General features: G+C 51.4%; 1 protein-coding gene across 1 annotated transcript in view; it reads right to left on the reverse strand.

Moving 5' to 3' along the window:
• Positions 1-6,325: 6,325 nt before the first annotated feature.
• Positions 6,326-18,343, reverse strand: part of ERN1 (endoplasmic reticulum to nucleus signaling 1) — a 90,830-nt gene continuing 78,812 nt past the window's right edge. Inside the window, exons 18-22 of the mRNA XM_045525818.1 lie at positions 15,369-15,516; positions 14,242-14,369; positions 12,026-12,149; positions 11,380-11,447; positions 6,326-10,593 (exon numbers count right to left, since the gene is read on the reverse strand). Coding sequence (XP_045381774.1) covers positions 10,381-10,593; positions 11,380-11,447; positions 12,026-12,149; positions 14,242-14,369; positions 15,369-15,516 — 681 coding nt within the window. The 3' untranslated portion in view covers positions 6,326-10,380. The remainder of the gene's footprint in view (positions 10,594-11,379; positions 11,448-12,025; positions 12,150-14,241; positions 14,370-15,368; positions 15,517-18,343) is intronic.

The following is an 18,343-nucleotide window of genomic DNA, read 5'->3' on the forward strand; positions in this document are numbered from 1 at the left end:
CACAGCGTGTGTGTCCGTTCAGTGTCAGCGGACGCTTGGTTGCTTCTCCCTCCTGGCTGCTACGGACACGAGGGTACAAACACCTGCTGGAGACCCTGCTCTCCATTCTTTGGGGAACGTGCCCAGAAGTGGGATTGCTGGATCCTATGTAATTCTGTGCTTAATTTTTTGAGGCCCTGCCATTTCGTTTTCCTCGACTACCTCTTTTGATGTGGAGTTTCTGCACTCGCTGGGGCCCTTGATGAAGGAGGCAGTTTCAGTGCAACCGGCTCCATGAACAAAAACACTTTTTTATAGTTCTCATACGTTTCAGGTTCCCAGCCAGTAAGATTTGCTGACGAGAACTTTGTAACTTTCTGTTTCACTGATCCGTTCCCTTTTGAGTTGTTCTTTTCCCCCAGAATTGGCAGAGCCTCCTTGCAGCCACGAGACAACTACAAGGCCTTATTACACTTGTAGGTGTAAGGCTGTCCACGGACGACAGGATAAGTGACACCGTACCGCAGATTGTGCCCAAGGACCCACTGAACAAGCTACTCGCCACATCCTTCCTGTGCACAAAAGTGAAAGAATGACCAAAATTAACCTCTAGCTTATTATACTGCTAAAGCCTCCACCCTGGGAGGGACTCATCCACAATCTTTTTATCATGTGACGTATGTGCTAGCATGATTTCTCACGGTGCTTGCATGCCCTGTGCTCCGCTGCAAACATGTGCATATCACTCTCTATGTGCATTATTCATTTCACCTCTAGAAAAACCCCTGGCCACGTTGGTCAGGGAGGCGGGTTTGAGGCAGGCCATTCCTCCCACCTCCTGGACGACGCATCCTCTGCAATAAATCTCCTTTCTCCCTTGACAATCCTCGTTGTCTACGTAATTGCCTTTCTGTGCCCTGAGCAACAGAGGGACCCCCCTTGCAGGTTTGTTAACACCAGGACGAGCCCCCTCCTGTCTCGCTGCTCCATGAGCGTCTTGGAGCTGAGTCTTCCCTGTTCCGACCTGCCGCTCCACGAAAACCTTCTATTAGCAACTAAGAGCCACCACTTTCTCAGGGCTCATCGTATCTGTTGCCTCACCTAGCGGTTTTTGAGAGATCACTCTAGCAGGGTGACATTGTACAACTGAGCGGAAAGCATGGAAGCTGGGCGCAGAGGCAGGAGCCGGGCGGCCAGCAAGTCTCCCCCTCGAGAAAGGATCTTGCACCACAGGCCAGCCTCACAGCACAGACCGTTGAAACTTCTGGCCTAGCAAAGTCATGAATTAGGTCATGTCAGGGACCAACAGGACAGTCAAGGCCACAAATGCTGAGGACCTGCCGACTCTCGTGCCATTTCTGTTTCTTCACAGCAGTTCCTTTTGGCATCTCCCTGTCGTACTCGGCAAAGCCGAGCCAATGCAGTGCTGTGTGTGGGAAGGAGTCTTTGAGGGGCCCACATGACTTTATTGTTTTGGTGGCATCTGTCATAGACACAAATTAGAGTGGATGTCCCATTCATGAAATTTCTCCAGGAGTTAGTTACGTCCGGATTTGCCATTGTTTGGAGACAACCCCCCCTTTCTCTAGTTCAGACCGGTTTTCTGGGGAGCTTCCATCTTCCTACTCGACCCCACCCTCCTGGCCAAATGATTGGTCCAAGGCTGGCGTCATGGTACCCCACCTTTGGGTTTTGGTTTTGGTTTTTTTTTAACAAGTTGGGGAAAGAGGATCTTTTCCTGTCTCCTTGCCGAACTCACAGCACGGCCGTTGCCCGAGGCCTGCGCCTCATTGACTGGGGAGGCGAGAAGGAGGTCAGCGTGCCCAGGGAAGAAGGGAGGTGGATCTGAGGGCTGTTCCCACAGGTGATTCCCAAGAGCCAATCCTTTTGCCCCTTTTGCCTAAGCCAGTTTCAGCTGGTTTCAGCCAGTTTCGCCACGTGCTCCCAGAATCCAGAGTAAGAGTCTCTGGCACCTGTTGGTGCAAGTTAACTCAGAGTGAGGTAACCAGTCAATAAAGGAATGTTCCTGAATAAAATCACACATTGCCTGGACCGGCTCTGGCACTGATAGCTTAATTCGGTGCTGCGTCTTCATGACAAGAGGGTGGGTGAAATAGTATCCGTGTTTTGAGAACATCTCAAAGTACGTGCATATTTTGGTCCAAGATCAAGGAAGAAGTAATTTGGCGTTTTAACAATTGCTTTTCTAATTGTTAGCTGTTGAAAGCCAAGTTGCACTGTACTGAGGAAAACGTAAATATAAGTGTGTACGCAGCTCACTGTTGACTGTTGTGCCCGACAAACGGTTCCTTCGTAGCCCAGACTTGCTCCATTTTGTCAGAGACAGCCTCCCCCTGCACTGGGACACTCCACGGCCCGGGAGTAAAGATGGAACGCAGGCGGGTTGGGGTCATTTGTGGACGGAGACTGTGGACTCTGAGGCAGAGCCCCTGCTGGCCCCCATGGCTCCCCAGCATGGAGTCCTCTCATCACCAAGCGTAGCCTGGTCTGGGGTCGGGGGAGGCTGCCCCCTGCTGGCTGAGCACGGCACTGGGGACCTGAGACTCCTTGGGACAGGGGCACAATGAGGCAGGGGGCTCAGGCTGTGTGCTTGGTCCTGGAATTACAGTGGCCCTCACTGGGCAGTCTCCTGTCTCTGGGATCTAGTCCTGTCACCAGCATTATCTCTCATTCTCCTAAAATACATGACACCCAGTGAAATTTGAATTTCAGATCAATTACAATTGACCCTTGAACAACACAGGTTTGAGCTTTGATGCTCCACTTATACACGGATTGTTTTCAACCAAATGTGGATTAAAAATACAGTATTTGAGGGATGCAAAACCTTAGCACATATACGGAGGTCTGACTGCTCTCCCAGCGTTCCTGCAGGCAGACTGCTGGACTTGAGTGTGAGCAGATTTGGGTATCACGGGGGTCCTGGAACCAATACCCTGCTTATACCAAGTGGGACAACCATATTCTTAGTATGACTCAAATATTGCATATTGCAATAGTTGCATATTGTGTGCGCATATGTGTGGTATGTGGATGGATGGGTGTGTGTATATTTTTTTAAGCCCTCCAGGTGATTCCAATGTGCACAATGTTGAGAACCAGCACAAAGGGCGGGGAAGCAGAAAGGCCCGGAGGCGCGGTCTGGTTTGAGGGATTTGGGATCCTCAGGGGTCTGCTGTGGGCAGAGAGGAGAGGGCCCATAATGAGGTCATTCACAAACACCCAACAGTCAGAGTGGGAGAGGAAAGGCTAAGGGCATCCCTCTTCCGAAGGGAGGGGTCTTCTCTGGGATTGTGAACAGTATCATACTCCATGTGGATGCCGAACCTTAACTGCAGCCGGACCGTGCAGCCCCCACGGCCCTCTCCAATAGGGCACAGGGCACCCATTCTTGACAGCAGGGCAGACCTGCCTGTGCAGCTTTTAGCAATACAGGTGTTAAGCCCACCCAGAACTGTCCGATTATAACCCTGTGTGCCCACTTTGAAAGCCGCACACACAGTCCTGCTGTTCTGCCATGTAGCCAGGTCGAGACTCCCTTCTGTACTTCCCTGAGCATCATTTGAGCCAAACAGCCCCCTCCACAAAACTCCTCCCCCAACTTTGTGGCTTCCAGGCAGATGACTTTCCGCGTCTGTTTCCTTTTCTTTTTTTTTTTTTTAAATTTCAGAATATTACAGGGGTACAAACGTTTTGATTACATAAATTGCTTTTGTTCCATTTGAGTCAAAGTTTTAAGTGTGCCCATCACCTAGATAGTGTGCATTGTACCCATTAGGTGTGATTTCACCTGTCCCCTCCTCCCCCTCTCATCTGCCTGACACCTGATGAATGTTACTATATGTGCACTTAAGTGTTGATCAGTTAATACCAATTTAATGGTGAGTACATGTGGTGCTTGTTTTTCCATTCTTAGGATACTTCACTTAGAAGAATGGTCTCCAGTTCCATCCAGGATAATACAAGAGGTGCTAGATCACCGTTGTTTTTTGCGGCTGAGTAATACTCCATGGTATACATACACCACATTTTATTAATCCACTCCTGTATTGATGGGCACTTGGGTTGTTTCTATGTCTTTGCAATTGGGAATTGTGCTGCTATAAACATTCAAATGCAGGTGCCTTTTTATAGTTTGTTTCCTTTTCTTCTCTGCTAAGTTTCTGAATCATTCTGTTTGAACTGCCAAGGTCTTGCCGCTTGGTTTCATGAGACGTGTTTTACAGCGAGGGTTCTCAAACGTGAGGGTGCAGCAGCCTCTCCGGAGGCTGGACCCCAGCGCCAGAGTTCTAATTCTGTGAGTCTCGGGGGAGGCCTGAGAATTAGCATTTCTAACAGGTTCCCAGGCGGTGCTCATGCTGCTGGTCTGGGGACCACACTGCTTAGCAGAATGAGAGTGTGCTCTCAATTTAAATGGTGTCCTGCTAATTGCAACTACAAGTAGAAACCCGAGGTATAAGCAGAAGTGCTGCCAGGGCCAGGGAAGGCACGCTGACCTGCAGACTGATGAACAGAGACTGTGAGTTCAGCCTGGCAGGGTGAAGTTACAAGGACCTGTATCTAAATCTCTGCTCAGCCCCTTGCTGCCTGTGTGACCTTGGGCGAGTTGCTTAACCTCTCTGAGCTTCAGTTTGCTTCTCTGCAAAATGGGGGTAATAATAGCCAACATTTCTGTTGTGCTTACTATGCAGGCAAAGCGCTGTTCTAAGCACTTTACAGGTGTCACTGTGTCTCATCCTCACAGCAGCCCTATGAGGAGATACTATTGTTATCCCCCTTTTGCAGATGAAGAAACTGAGGCCTGGGTGACTAGCTGGTGAGTGGTGGTTGAGTAGGCACACAGCCAGCAAGAGGCTGGCTGATATTAAAATCCAGGCCGTTGGGGTCCCACATCTGAGCCTTTACACTAGAGAGTCCCTCTCACTCACCTCAGAGCCCCCCTAGAAGGGCTTCTGGGACGAATAAATGTGATGATTTGTAAAACCCTGAGTCAGAGCCTGGTACACAGTAAACACTCAACAAAGTTTGTGGTTATTGTTACAGTTGGTGTCTGTACATGCCAATGTCCTTGTAGGTTGTGCTCAGGGACACCCCAGTACGTGTATTGACTGTGGCATGGATCCACTGAACATGAGGCCCCAAGGTCATTCCCGCTGGCCAGGGAGGAGGCTGTTTATTATGTTTTGTGCTAATCCTTGCACGAGACAAGTTTGTGAATGCGGGTTACTTAGACGGCTCCCAGCTAATGAAGGAATTGTTATTTGTGAAACCAGGCCCCTTGCCTTCTTTCGTCTGGATGTCATCTCATCAAAGCCCCCCCGGGGAGTGGGGACGAGGAGCACTATCCAGGCTTTTCACCCAGGGCTGGACACTCTAAAAACTCGGGGCTCAGGAGGAACAGGGGGCTGTCTACGGCGCCCTCTAGTGGCCAAGGTGAGCAAGCGTCCCGCCACCCCAGGCTACGATAAAAGGCTGACAGCCCTGTTCCCAGGGCAGCGAGGCTGCGGTAGATCACATTCCTTGCGATTGCACTGTCACAGGCAGGTTCAGAAGGAGCTGCCATGTGCAGTGAGATGGCTAACAACATCCTGCAGCCCCTCATTCGCCCCCAGGTTTGGCTGTGTCCAAGACCCCACACTCCAGAGACCTCGGAGGTGTGTCCAGAGGTCTGTGTCACTCCTGGTGCCCCGAGGCACGAGGGGGCAGAATGGTGGCAGGCAGAGCTTCAGAGAGAAGGAGCCGGGCCTTGACACAGTCCCTGCTGAGCTGTCCTGGGGCTGGTGGGCCCCTGAGGCCTCCCTTTGTGAGCAGCCCTGTTCTGGGCACAGGGGCAGGAGGAGCCTCACCTCACTGCTCCAGGAAGGGTCGGGAAGGCAGGGAGTGGCGTGTGGGAGGGTCCTACTTCCAGGCAGACCTCACTGGGCCCATCCGTGAGCTGCTGACTGCTCCGGTGGGGCCCTCCCTGCACTTCGCTGGCCAAGCTACCTTGTACTTGTTCTCACCTTCTGGGTTTCTTGGTCCAGTATCCTGTTCATTGTTCACGTGTCCCAAACTCTGCTTTGGAACCTAATTCTCACCTTGTGGCATGTCTGTCCCAGCTGACCACTTTCCTGGAATTCAGCCCAAATCAATACTTTCGGGAACTTCCTGCAATGTTTCAAAGGAGTTTCTCCCACAAACAGCTGCCAGGGAGGATGTCCCAGCCCCCGGACCCTGCCGGCAGGGCCACCGCTCAGGCCTTGCCACCCAGGCCCTGCCCCCCAGGAAGAGGCAAGACACCCCCTCACCTGAGCGTGTGTTCGAGTCTTCAGGAAAAGAAACTGACTCCCAAATCTAAAACTACCTTTATTGTGGTTGGCTCAACATAAGATGCCATCAATCAGCAGAATTATAAAACTGTACAGGAGGTACAAAAATAGGCTGTTTAACTTAGATAATGACCCTCACATCAAGCTTTAAAAATACACATAAAAGTTGTACAATCTGGCAGTTTATAAAATATAAAGCTAAAAAGAGGATTTGGGGTTCCACAAAGAGGATTGTATCATACAATTAACATATACCAATGAGACAACCATCCACAGAGAAGACACAATGGCACAGAATATTTTTTTAAGAATCACCTAAAAATTAACATTTTATCCCGACCAAATTATTCACCCTTTAAAGACAAGACTACTGTAAAGCGTCCATCCCACGGAAGGATACAGTATAACTTTTCCTTTTCCAGTTTTAAAATGGTCAGGGGTGTTGTCCAAAACAAATCTGATGTGCTTTAAGCAAGTGCAATTGTAATGGGATACAGTTCAGAGTAAAAATTAAATAAATATAAATAGGTTAAATAAATAGGTCATTGCAGAAAGAACACTACACAAGGTTTGCCTCTGAGAATGCCACGTGGTTGACTGGTAATGCTTTCTAGGTAAGTGGGGACTCCCCCGTCACAGCTTTAGGGACACTGAAAAGGAATACTGTATCCGCCAATCGCAGAGCACGTGGAGGGGCGAGTAGGTGGGGGCTTTGGCTGAAAGTGTCGGTTAAGGCTGCGCCAGGGCAAGGCTCATTGCAGATGCGATCGTTGTGGTTTTCCACTGGATACAGAAAGGACGTAAGTGCCAATTCACAAGTCAGAAGCAGAGTTACTCAGGAGAAATCACTGTTTCATAAAGAAAAAGCAGAGGATGACAGTAGATACTTTGGTGTAAGATAATGGCCCAACCCAGGAAGGCAGAATTTCTGCCAGCCCGGATAGGACACCTGAGGACCTTCTTCCGGAAGCCAGTGCCAGGCCACAGTCAACTGGAACGACTACACCAGGATGGCAAAAGAAAGAGCAAGGAAAAGACATGGTGGGAGACACAAAGAGAAGCAATTTCAGAAGCCAAAGCAGCAGAGAGAGGAAGCTAAGAGGAGACTGAGAGGCTGAGTTTTCTCCCCCAGCACAGAGGCTGCAAAAGCAGCGCCAGCCACCTTCCCAGGCTGAGGGTCCAACGAACAGATGGAGAATGGGACAGTCTTGGGAGAACCAAACCTGGCCAAAGTCCAACTTCCAGAAAGAAAGGAGCCAAGAGGACAAAGTCCTACAACCCAAAGCCCCCGTGTCTGTCGAGAGGTTAGATCCGCAGCCAGTGGATCTTTTACCGCAGCAAGAAAGAATCGCCAATGATGACAGAATCACACAAAACCTCACCAAAGGATCAGGGTCACCTCTGATAAGGACCTTTCTCCTGGAATTGGTGGGAATACTTTGCCGGATCCACTAACCTCTCGATCTTCCAAAACAACATCTACCTGTAACTGATCAGAGTGACGACCCATTGGAAAGAACCTCTGGCAACTCTTGCAGTGACAGCAAGCAGGGAGGGAGGGGACATGTTTGCACCCAGGATTGCATATTTCAGCCACTGGATGGCTGAAGGACTTACCAAGTAATACCAATGCTCCCCAAAGTGCAAATGCTTTGGTGTCTAATGACACGTGGAGCCCTTCAAAAACTGAAATTCAAAAGACTCAAGAAGCAATAAGAGAAATTCTGGCACGTGTGCCAGAGAGAGGTTCAATGGCAGCTTTAAGACACAATTTAAATAAATTAGAGCGTCTTTTGGATCCCTAACAGATGTAACTAAGTTGCACTTAAAGATGAAGACAGTGTACAGTACTTCTAAAGAGTGAAACAGCCCCCCAGGAATTGCAGAATCCAACAGCTCAGCTGCAACACAACGGGCAGTGCTGCAGAGCTGTCCCCGCCTGAAGCCACACGACGACCCGCCGAGCGCCACAGAAACCAGAGTTCTAGAGCTGGGGCTGGCTACGCCAGAGGCTGCCCCCACGAGACCTCTTCCGACAATCACCTGGGGGCCTGACGAGTAACTGGGCTCCTGCCTAGCTCCACAGAGTAAGTGCTCGAATAAAGGGCATTTGAAAAAGTTGTTTCGAGGCAAGTCAGGCTAAAATGAAGATGAGACAAAACTGGGCCACTAGGAATCACCTGGGTACCCCCAAGGTGAGGGGCAGTCCCCGAGGCAGTCCTGTTAAATCGCTCCAGGCACCTTCTCTGCCTTTGGATTCTCTCTCGGGCCACTGCCACCCAGCCCGCGGCAAAGCTCCCTGCAGCCGTGGGGACAGCGCTGTCCCAGGCAGGCCCTGGCGCGGGCACCAGAGGAGAAAACACAGTCTGGCATGTTCTGAGACACGGACGGCCTGCAGGACGCCAAGGATGCCACCCCGGGGGGCCGAGGTTCCAAGGCTGCATGAGGTAACGGATGAGGTTTAAGGATGTAGGCATTCTGCAAAGGCAGAGAAAGAGCTTTTGCTGAGTGGCTCTGACACACACACAAGCAGAAAACATCTTACAAGAAGAAGAAACAGTGATTTCTCTGTCAGTGAGTAAAATCCGACAATTCCATTCTTAATACTGAATGGAGTCTCTGAGTTTGCGGCGGGACCGAACCTCAATGACCCCTCCCCGGCGGGAGGAAGGACACAGACAGCGTCTCCTTACGTGGTACCCTGATTGCATTTTAACCTCTAAGGCTCTTGGGAGAGAAAAGACAGAGGAATTTTTCACTCAAACTAAAGTTAAAAATTATATTAATTTTAGGGAAAAAAATAACATGGTACCAACATAATTTAGAGATTATTACTCTGACATTGCTTAATACATTTACATAGTGTTGCTATAATGTTTTACTCTTCAGCATTAGAGAATGTTCTAAACATGAACACTTTTTTGAGGGGATGGCGATTTTTGGTACCACACAAGATAGAAGATGTACTGTATCTTGCTTTTCTTCTTCGCGAGTAAGCTTCAACTATAGCTTACTTATGCTGATTGTAGCATTCTACAGTATGATCAAAATATAGTTATTAAAATCTGCCAAGAAAAACAAAAAGCTGGCCCATGAAGCACACAGTGACCTTGGCCTTGGCTTCCTGCCCCCTGCCCTGACTGACCACGTGTCCCCTGTTCTGCCGGCCTAAGGGACAGAGGAGCCTCGGCACCCACATCTGGCTCAGGGCTCTCTCCAGGCAGCTGGAGGGTCCCACTCGGCTGCTCCCCCCGGTCCTGAAGGCCTGTCCCTGTATGGGTCTTAGCTGCCCTCCTCCATGGCCAGGGAATGCTTCACTTCTTGCCCCAAATGTTCCTGAACGCCCCCAACCGGCCCAGGACGATGCAAAGGCCACTGTTCAGGCCACCAACACGCTGGGCCACCACGGCCTCCAGAGCAGAGCATCCTCTTCGTTCCTGAGAGCCCTGCAGACATGACCTCCTCTGCAGCACGCACCGCTGACCTGTCCCTGACGTCACAGCCCAAGCTCACGGCTCTCGCTGCCTCTGCGGAAACACTGGTTACCAGTACCCTGGGCGACCTGGGGCACATCTGTGATCAGTGAGGCACCTCCTACCCCAGCACCACACCCTTGGGACACCTTTCTCCTTCCCGCACCCCTCGCCCCCCAAGTCCTGCTTCTAGCAGAGGCTGCACTGCTGGTCCGAGCACGCAGGCAGAACTTAGGATTCCCTCCTCTCCCTTCCCAAAAGGCCCCCTGACTGACATCAAGCAGGGATTTTAAAAAGAAATGTTAAGTCTGAAGCAAGTTTATCCAGAAGGAGGTCGGCAGGTACTCCTCTCGCTGTCTCTGGGACCATCCTTGGCAGGCGCCCGACTGAGCCTTCCAGGGCGACACCTTCCCAGCTCCCTGCAGGCCACGAGGGGCCGCCTCTCCCTCCTCCTGGGGTCAGCGTTATCCTCTGCTGGCTGCAGAGCGGGCAGCTCAAGGCACTTGGTTTGGGAAGCCTGGTCTCCCTGTGAAGCCGGGAGGAGCCAAGCTCTGGACTGTGGCGACCAGGCCCTCGGTCACAGCTGGGGCCGCCCTGGCTCAGTGGGTGTCTGGGGTCACGGGGGGCTGGGGTTCCAGGGGCTCCTGGGAGTAGTAGGGCTGGAAGAGTCTCTCGTGGCTGCACAGCTCCATGGCCCGGTAGGTGTGCGAGAGGAGGTGGGGGAAGCGCGACGTGAAGTAGCACACGAAGTCGTCCGGGAGGGAGCCCAGCGTCTCCCGCACCTCCTCGGGGAGCTCCCGGTAGTGGTGCTTCTGTAGACGGAGGGTCAGGGGTTAGAAAGTTGGGGAAATGCTGGCAAAATATCCTTTTGTCATTCAAGGCAGACACGATGTCAGTGTTGGATGGTTTTCAGTAAAGAAAAGGAAAAGAAGGCTTCTACGACAATCTAGGCCATCATCTTGCCTGCGTCCCCTCATCATAGAGGAGCCTCAAAGCCTGAGAGAGCAGGGGGTGCTTCACCCCTGGAGTGGCCAGGCCAGCAGGGGGTGGTCAGGACCTGGGAGAGCCCGGCAACCGCAAGTGGAATAGACTGGCCTGGAATTGAAGAGCCGTCCGGCGGGCCTGCGGCCTCCTCTGTGAAAGGCTGTGTGAAGCTGGCCTGTGTGAAGGCTGCTGGGGACGGCATGGGGCAGGAGCACCCCAGGCCCCCAGGGAAGAAGCAGTGCCTCCTGCCCCACGAGCCCCTGGAGACCAGGCCCTGTGTGGGAAGGTGTCCTGACAGTCCCTGTTAGAGGTGTGTTTGCATGGGGACCGTACCAGGCAGGGAGAGGACACCACACGTCAGCAAAGAGACCACGAAGGACATGGGCTCCAGAGAGGCTGCCTTAGGGCTCAACTCTGCACCTCAACATCCCTGAAGAGCAAACCCACGTCAGGGAAGAAACAGCTTCTAATCTGTCAAGGCCACCTCAGGCCGCAGGCTCTCTGTGTGGTCAGAACTCCAGGGCGGACAAAAGGCTCCACAAACAATGGTGAAAGGGGCGCGTGTCCACGCTGGGGCCACGGGGTCTCCCTCCCAGTGTTCATAAGCCCTTTACCTTATTTCTCATGGCGCGGAGGAGGTCCCTGACAGAGCCGCCCTTATAGGTTCTGAATTTACGCAGATCTAGAAAAACATTAAGGGACGCGATGATTAAGCAAGTAACCAAGAAAAAATTTTTTTTTTACGAGATGGGGTTCTCTCTGTGCTGCCCAGATTGGGGTCTGGTGGCTGTTCCCAGGTGTGATCACAGCTCACTGCAGCCTTGAACTCCTGGGCTCCAGTGACCCCCGCCTTGGCCTGCTGAGCAGCTGGGACTACAGGAGTGCGCCACTGTGCCTGGCTCATATAAAAACAAATTTAAAAAAAAGATTCCTGGGGGCCCGGAGATTAAGCAAGTAGACTAAAAGGTGACACGACTCCATGCTCAGGGTCACAGGGCAGCCGGCCCCATGGAACCCGAGAGTGTGTCAGTCTGGACTCTGCTATGATCACACCCAGATCAGAAAGGGCCACCTGGAGCATGACATTAGCCTGTCGTGCTGAGGAACAAAAATGAAACATCAGCGTAACAAACCAGAGGACACACCCAAGAAAGCCTCCAACCCAGTTAGTGGTATTTGGAGCTGCCATTTCCGTGTTTGCTTCTTAGAAACGGCTGATGCTTTTGGAACGTTTCCTCCCACGGGCTCTAGCGCGGTCACCTGTCTGGAGGGGGACGGTGATGTTCTCCCGCCAGTCTAGCTTCACCACGGCTCTGCCGCCGCGCTCCAGCTGCTTCACTATCGGGCCGTGCAGCGGCTCCTTCTCTATCCGGTCGCTCACGTCCTGTGGGGGACAAGGGCGAGGGATGACGGTCAGTGTCGGGAGGCGCTGTGAGCTGGGGGATCGCACAGTAAGGAACAGAACAGTCACTGGCACGTGAATCACACACTGGCGGTGCCTGCGGCAGAGCTGGGCAGCAGGAACCCTGCCCGCTGCCCGTGGAATTTCCCCTGTGGGCAGCTGTGCCTGCAGCTCCCTGGGGACAGGCCACAGAGACCTTCTCCAGGACAGAGAGAGGAGTCCCCGGTGCACACCTGTGCGTAGACCACGAACACATCGCCCGAATCTCACACGCACACAGGTACTGCGTCTCCAGAGCCACACGTGCCATCTGTATTCACCAATGAACCACAAGAAAAAAGAAAAGCAAAGCCCAATTTTGATTCGCATCCTGTGCTCTGCCTACCCACTGAGCAGGAGATGCTCAATCCGTCAGTGGCGGAGGAGTGTCGCTCCTCCCTCGAATGCTAGAAACGACAGATGAAGACCAGCCTTTCTGAAGAGGAAACCTGGTGGCAAAAGTACGGGCTCCGGAGGCCCCTGCCCGGGATTCCAGCCCTGCTCTGCATCCGACTTTGGTAATGAGGAGAGAGCCAGGACGCACCCTGAGCCCCCACCAGTAAGACAGGCCACTAGCTGGGGACGCAGGGAGTCATGACTCCCACAGACATCAACATGAAGTGGTTTTAGGGGACCCACCGGCTTTTCTTTCTTCGATGAAGATGAAGCCAGACTCGCCGAGCTCCTAACTTGCGATTGCCAGAGAAAAGCCTCAGAGAGATGAGATTGTCAACTCGGGTACACTGGGAACACACGTTTCTGACCCGCAAAGCCGTTAGAGCCGACACAGACGGCAGCCAGGTGCATTCCCAAGACATACAACTTGGAGATACTAATCATTTAAATCCCAACCCATGGTGGGGTGAAGGTCCTTTGTGTGAGTTTTATTCTTGTTCTATATTTTGTCATCATCAAAATGACCTGGGTAGTTTGGTCCCTTAAAGACATCTAGACATGAGAATTTTCATGATACGTCCCGTGGAACACAGTGATCAGTCCTGGTGCTACACGCCCCCTGCTGCCACGGACGACAGCATCGGACCCTCCCACTCCTGATCCACCTGCGTGGTTACAAGCACCCGCCGTGGGCCAGGCAGGGTCCTCCCCAGGCACAGGGGACACAGCAGTGAACGTAGCAGTCAAACGCCCCTGCCCTCAAGGCTCTTATATTCTAGGGGCTTCACTACAGCCGAGGCCCCAGTCAGACTCCAGGACAGTGTGACAGTCACGTCTGAATCACAGTGTTCACCGAGCTGCACTCTGCCCAGACCCAGGGGGAGAAGCGCGGCCCCACGCGCCCGCTCGTCAGATCTGCGTGCTGGGCGGGGGGCGTTTGGCTGAGTTATGCTCAACTCACACCACAGCAGACTCTGAGAAACACGTCGCCTCTCCACAAAGCCGCCTGGCAATGTCACAAGGCCGTGCAACTGTCAAACCGCCAAAGGCGTTCACAGTCGTTGATCTTAACAATTTAACACTGTAAAATCTATTTTAAGCAAAATGAGATCTGGGCAAAGATTGAGTAAAAGATGACAGAAAAAAATCCAATCTTAGGAAATATTTGAATTGGTGACACTTGAATGAAATTATATGACGCCTGAGATTTGCTTCCAAACAACCCGGGTGGGGAGCAGGTGGAGGGAGAGTGAACACTTGCTGCACCGGGAGGCGGGTGAGGGGAGCACAGTACAGTGTTCACCCCACTTCTGGGTACGGTCAGAAATTTCATAGTGTAAAAAATGATGGCACAGCCGTGTCATAGGAAACGGTCATTAAAATTTTAGGACCTTAACGTGAAAAATACTTAAAATATTATGTACAGTAAAAAAAAAAATCCAGGATACAAAACTGTATATATAGTTTGATCCCAGTTCTACTTTTACATATATAAGAAAATATAGTAAAGCATCGACCATGGTAATCTCCTGGTTATAGGATTATGGGTCATTGGTTTTATTCTTTGTTCTTCTCTGCATTTTCAAGATTTGGAAAACATTAAACAAAGATTTTTAATAAAGAAAACAGACATCTTTACCTGAAAGAACTGGAGCTGCTTCTCCAGGCTCCAGAAGAACGGATGTTTCAGAACGTGCTTCGCCGAGGGGCGTTTCTGCGGATCCATTGCGATCATTTTCTCTATTAGTTCACGTGCAACAACATCTTCTGCAGGGGAAAATAAGCGACTTATTATTACCAACCCAAAGCCACAATAAAATACCAAAGGCCTTGGAAATCTGCATACCCTTTGACTCAGGATTCTACTAACAGGAATTTAGTCCAATAAGATAATTAAACACACACACACACACACACACACACACACACACACAACTTCAGCTAACAAGGGGAGTCCTCACTGCATGGTCTGTGCGAAGGAGCGACTGGAAATACGCAGCGTCAGGCTCGGGCAGATACGCCACTGTGCCTGCGTGTCCGGGCTGTGAGCTATGGGCAGTCTGTGGCTACACACGGATCGGCACATGGAGAGTCAAGGTGACATTGAAAAACAAGCATGCTGCAAAATAGTATGCACGGTTGAACCCCGTTTTAGTAAAAAGATGCAAACTGTCCAGATAATGATCGGAATAACACACACCCCAACATATTACTAGCCGTCATTCATCACCGAATAATGGGATCATGAGCCTTTATGCTAATCTGTTTTTTCTACAACGAATAAGGAAAATTAACCCATAAGCAGAATGATAATTTAGTTTTAATTTTTTAAAAGGCAGTACTGGGGTGCCATGGGCCAATTATAACCTAGGAAAACCCGAAGTCAGGAAGAAAGACTTGCTGCACCCGCACTGGGAGTGCAAGGACAAAGACCGTCTGTCCCCAGTCCAGCACAGACCACACCTGCCGACCACGGGCCCCACGTGACGGAGTCCAGTTGATGGAGCTCAGACGATCCGTCTTCCCAAATGCCAGTGCAGGAAGGGACCTAAGATTATTTAACCCTCACATCGCAAGCTGAAAAACAGGGCTCTTCAAAGGGGGCCTTGCTCAAGTCACATGGGTAGTTGGTGACCTGGGGGAACTTTGGAGCTTCTTGGCTTTAGGAGGGGACCCCAGGGATGAGCCTAGCCAGCCCTCTGGGGGTGCAGAGGCAGCACCAGCCCCATCCCGCAGGGCCACGCAGGTGGCTGAGGAGCCACTCACCATGCTTCTCGGGGTGGAAGCAGTCGAGGCTGTAGGCGCCCAGGAGGATGTTGGCCTGCCGCTGCAGGGACTTGCCGAAAGGGTGGCTGCCCTCAGAGATCACATAGTAGAAGACGCAGCCTGCAGAGAAGATGTCCACCGTGTAGGTCTGAAAAGAGACACAGGGCGTGAGAGGCCTGGGGCAGGGCGCTCACCTCCCTCGCAGCCAGGGTGTGGGGAGCGTTGCTGCTGCTCCTGCTCCCAGAAGGTGTCTCGGAAGGGTCAGCTGACGGGTGTGAGGTGCCCAGAGCAGCATGGGCACCCCGCAGTGCCAATGGTGTTCATGGTCACAGTGGAGGACGTGGACTTGGGTGCCGCCTGCCTGGGATGCCAGCCCTGCACTTGCCAGCCGGAAGCCCTCACTTCCTCACATGTGAGACGAGGACAGTGATGGTACGCTCCTCACGGGGCCGTTGTCAAGATTGGAAGCATCATTACGTGAAAGTGGTTACTGAAAACAGCCCTTGGCCCACGGAAAGCTGTCTCCCCGCCGTCAGATATTCCTTCCCCACCCAACGGGAAAGGCCTCTGTGTGTTGGCTTCTGTTGCCCCAGAGCCGAGGATGGCGCCTGCACACAGTAGGTATCAAAACTTTGCTAATAAGTGAACGAAACAGTTTCTGGCTCAAAAACAGCCCCCAAAAGAAACCATCTGACAAGTCTCTGATGAGGTCATTTTTAGCGTTATCTGGTAACGCCTCTAGCTTATGCCATGAAACCACCCAGTGTCTACGGATGAGCTTCCTCTCAGGGAAATGTGCACACGTGATTTCCAGCTCATTCCTCCTGTGGGGGCTCCCGAGCACGGCTGGGGTCCCCACTGTGAGGCTCCACCTCTCAGACTCCCCACAGACAATGTGAGCGTCCAGTGATAGGAGACCGGGGAGAGGGGGGCGGCCACTGCCTTCCACGTGGAGGAAACACGCCCTGAACAACCCGCACGCTCATTCAGCCTCACAGCAGCCCTGGGAGGCGAGTGGAGCAAATGTCACCATCTCCAGATGAGGACACGGACAGAAAGGTTCCGTGACAAGCTCAGTGTCACTGCTGGATAGTGACAAACCAAGACTAGACTCAGGTCTTTCAACTCCCAAACGTAGTCCTCTGTACTCCATCTCATCAGAATTCCCCTCAGGCAGGTGACGGATTCAGGACAGGAGGAACACGGCCATCACAGCAGGAGCTCTCCCCCGACTGCCACTTCCCCCTCACGGGACCCCACACGCCTGGCACTTTCTGCAGCCGGTGTTGTCCCCATGGACGACACTATGATGAGCAGGCGCCTTTCTCGCCTGCCTGGTCCCAGTGACGTTCCTTCCCACACTTCTTATTGCCACTTGCTCTTGTAATTTAAACATTCCATGAACTGTCGAACACAAGTGCCACAAAGGTTGAGACAAACTGAATCTCTGGAATGACTCACTAAGAGCAAATGGCTGCGAGGGCCGCTGTGGCATTCCCGGGGGGAGATCCGGGACGTGAAGAGTTTAAACGAGGATTCTGCTCTCAGCCCGCTTAGGAAGTGCTGGAAATGTCTAAGTCTTAACCTAGAAGCCACAGCAATGGCATGTGAGTATGCTAATGCAAGAGAGAAAATGAACTCCAGTAAGTCAGACCCAGCTCTGAAGAAAAGACCTTGACCTACAGCAAAAGATTACTGTGACTTAAAGGATTGCATTACTTGCTTTAAGTTAAATGTGTAAGGTGTGTGTGTGTTTCCTTATGATTCTTCACTGTAACTGACTTTTGTGATTAACTGACAGGCCACTGGTCCCCAGTGAGGTGGGTAAGAGGGCATCTTCCAGGTCTGATTGCTCAGGATGGCTGAGCCCACCCAGGCCTGGATTGGGGCAAGTACGAGGGGAGCCCCTGACGCCTTGTGCGAGAGAGCCAGGGGCCCCAACACGCATGGGCTCCCAGCAAATGGAGGCAGAAGCTGGCGTGAGGGGCTCCTGCTGGCCAACTGTGAGTATCAAAAGTAAGGACAAAAATAAAAAGGAGTACAAATGATCACAATACTATTTTTAAAATCCTTGAGTCCACAATGATTAAGAAAAAAAAGAAACATAGTAAAAGGAAAGCCCTTTATAGAAAAATGTCAGCTAAGGATGGTCAGCAGGTGCCGACCCCTGGTGATGACTTGGCTGGTAAACAGGACGCTCGCGCGGTGCCCAGGCAGCGCCCTGAACATCACTGACCAGCAGCCAAGCGGGACATGCACCTTGACAGTGGGGGGATCAGCTAAGGCAGGTGACCCAGGCAGCGTCGCTAACAGGGCTACAGTAATAGTGGTACAGTCAGCCATCACCTGCCTTCTGATGTAGTGACCTGGGATCTATTCTTGCCCAAAACATTTAACTTGAATGTAATCAAGCCTCTACGCCTAACTTCTACTTTCCAGGGAATACAAGGACTAGAGAGGAATGTTAAACACTGTCATAAGGATATAAACAAATCAGAATGGGGCATTCTATAAACAACTGCCTGGACTCTTCAAAATGTCAATACCATGAAACAACATAGGTGGGAAGACTGCTGTCAATTCAAAGAGATATTAATATAATCGAATGTGGTGCAAGACACCTGCCCGGGTCCGGGCACACGAAAGCCAGCTCTATAAAAGACATCTGGGGAATAACTGGAGACATTCGAATGTGGATTGACTATTAGACGATCTGATGGAAACAGCACCAGCTGTGATTAGGTGTGACAATGATATGGTGGTTAGGAAGCAGAATGTGCTTGTTCTCCGGAGACACGTGCTGAAGTATTTACAGAGAAAGTATTTATGGGTGAAGGGCCGAGATGCCTGCTATTTATATTAAAATGGTTTAGTAATAGAGAAGTAAAGATAAAGCAAATGTGGCAAAAGTATTCACAAATGTTGCCTCCAAGTGTAGGTATACAGGTATTCGTGACAACATTCTTTCCATTTTC

This window comes from Lemur catta, chromosome 15 (assembly GCF_020740605.2).
Source record: "Lemur catta isolate mLemCat1 chromosome 15, mLemCat1.pri, whole genome shotgun sequence".
NCBI lineage: Eukaryota > Metazoa > Chordata > Mammalia > Primates > Lemuridae > Lemur > Lemur catta.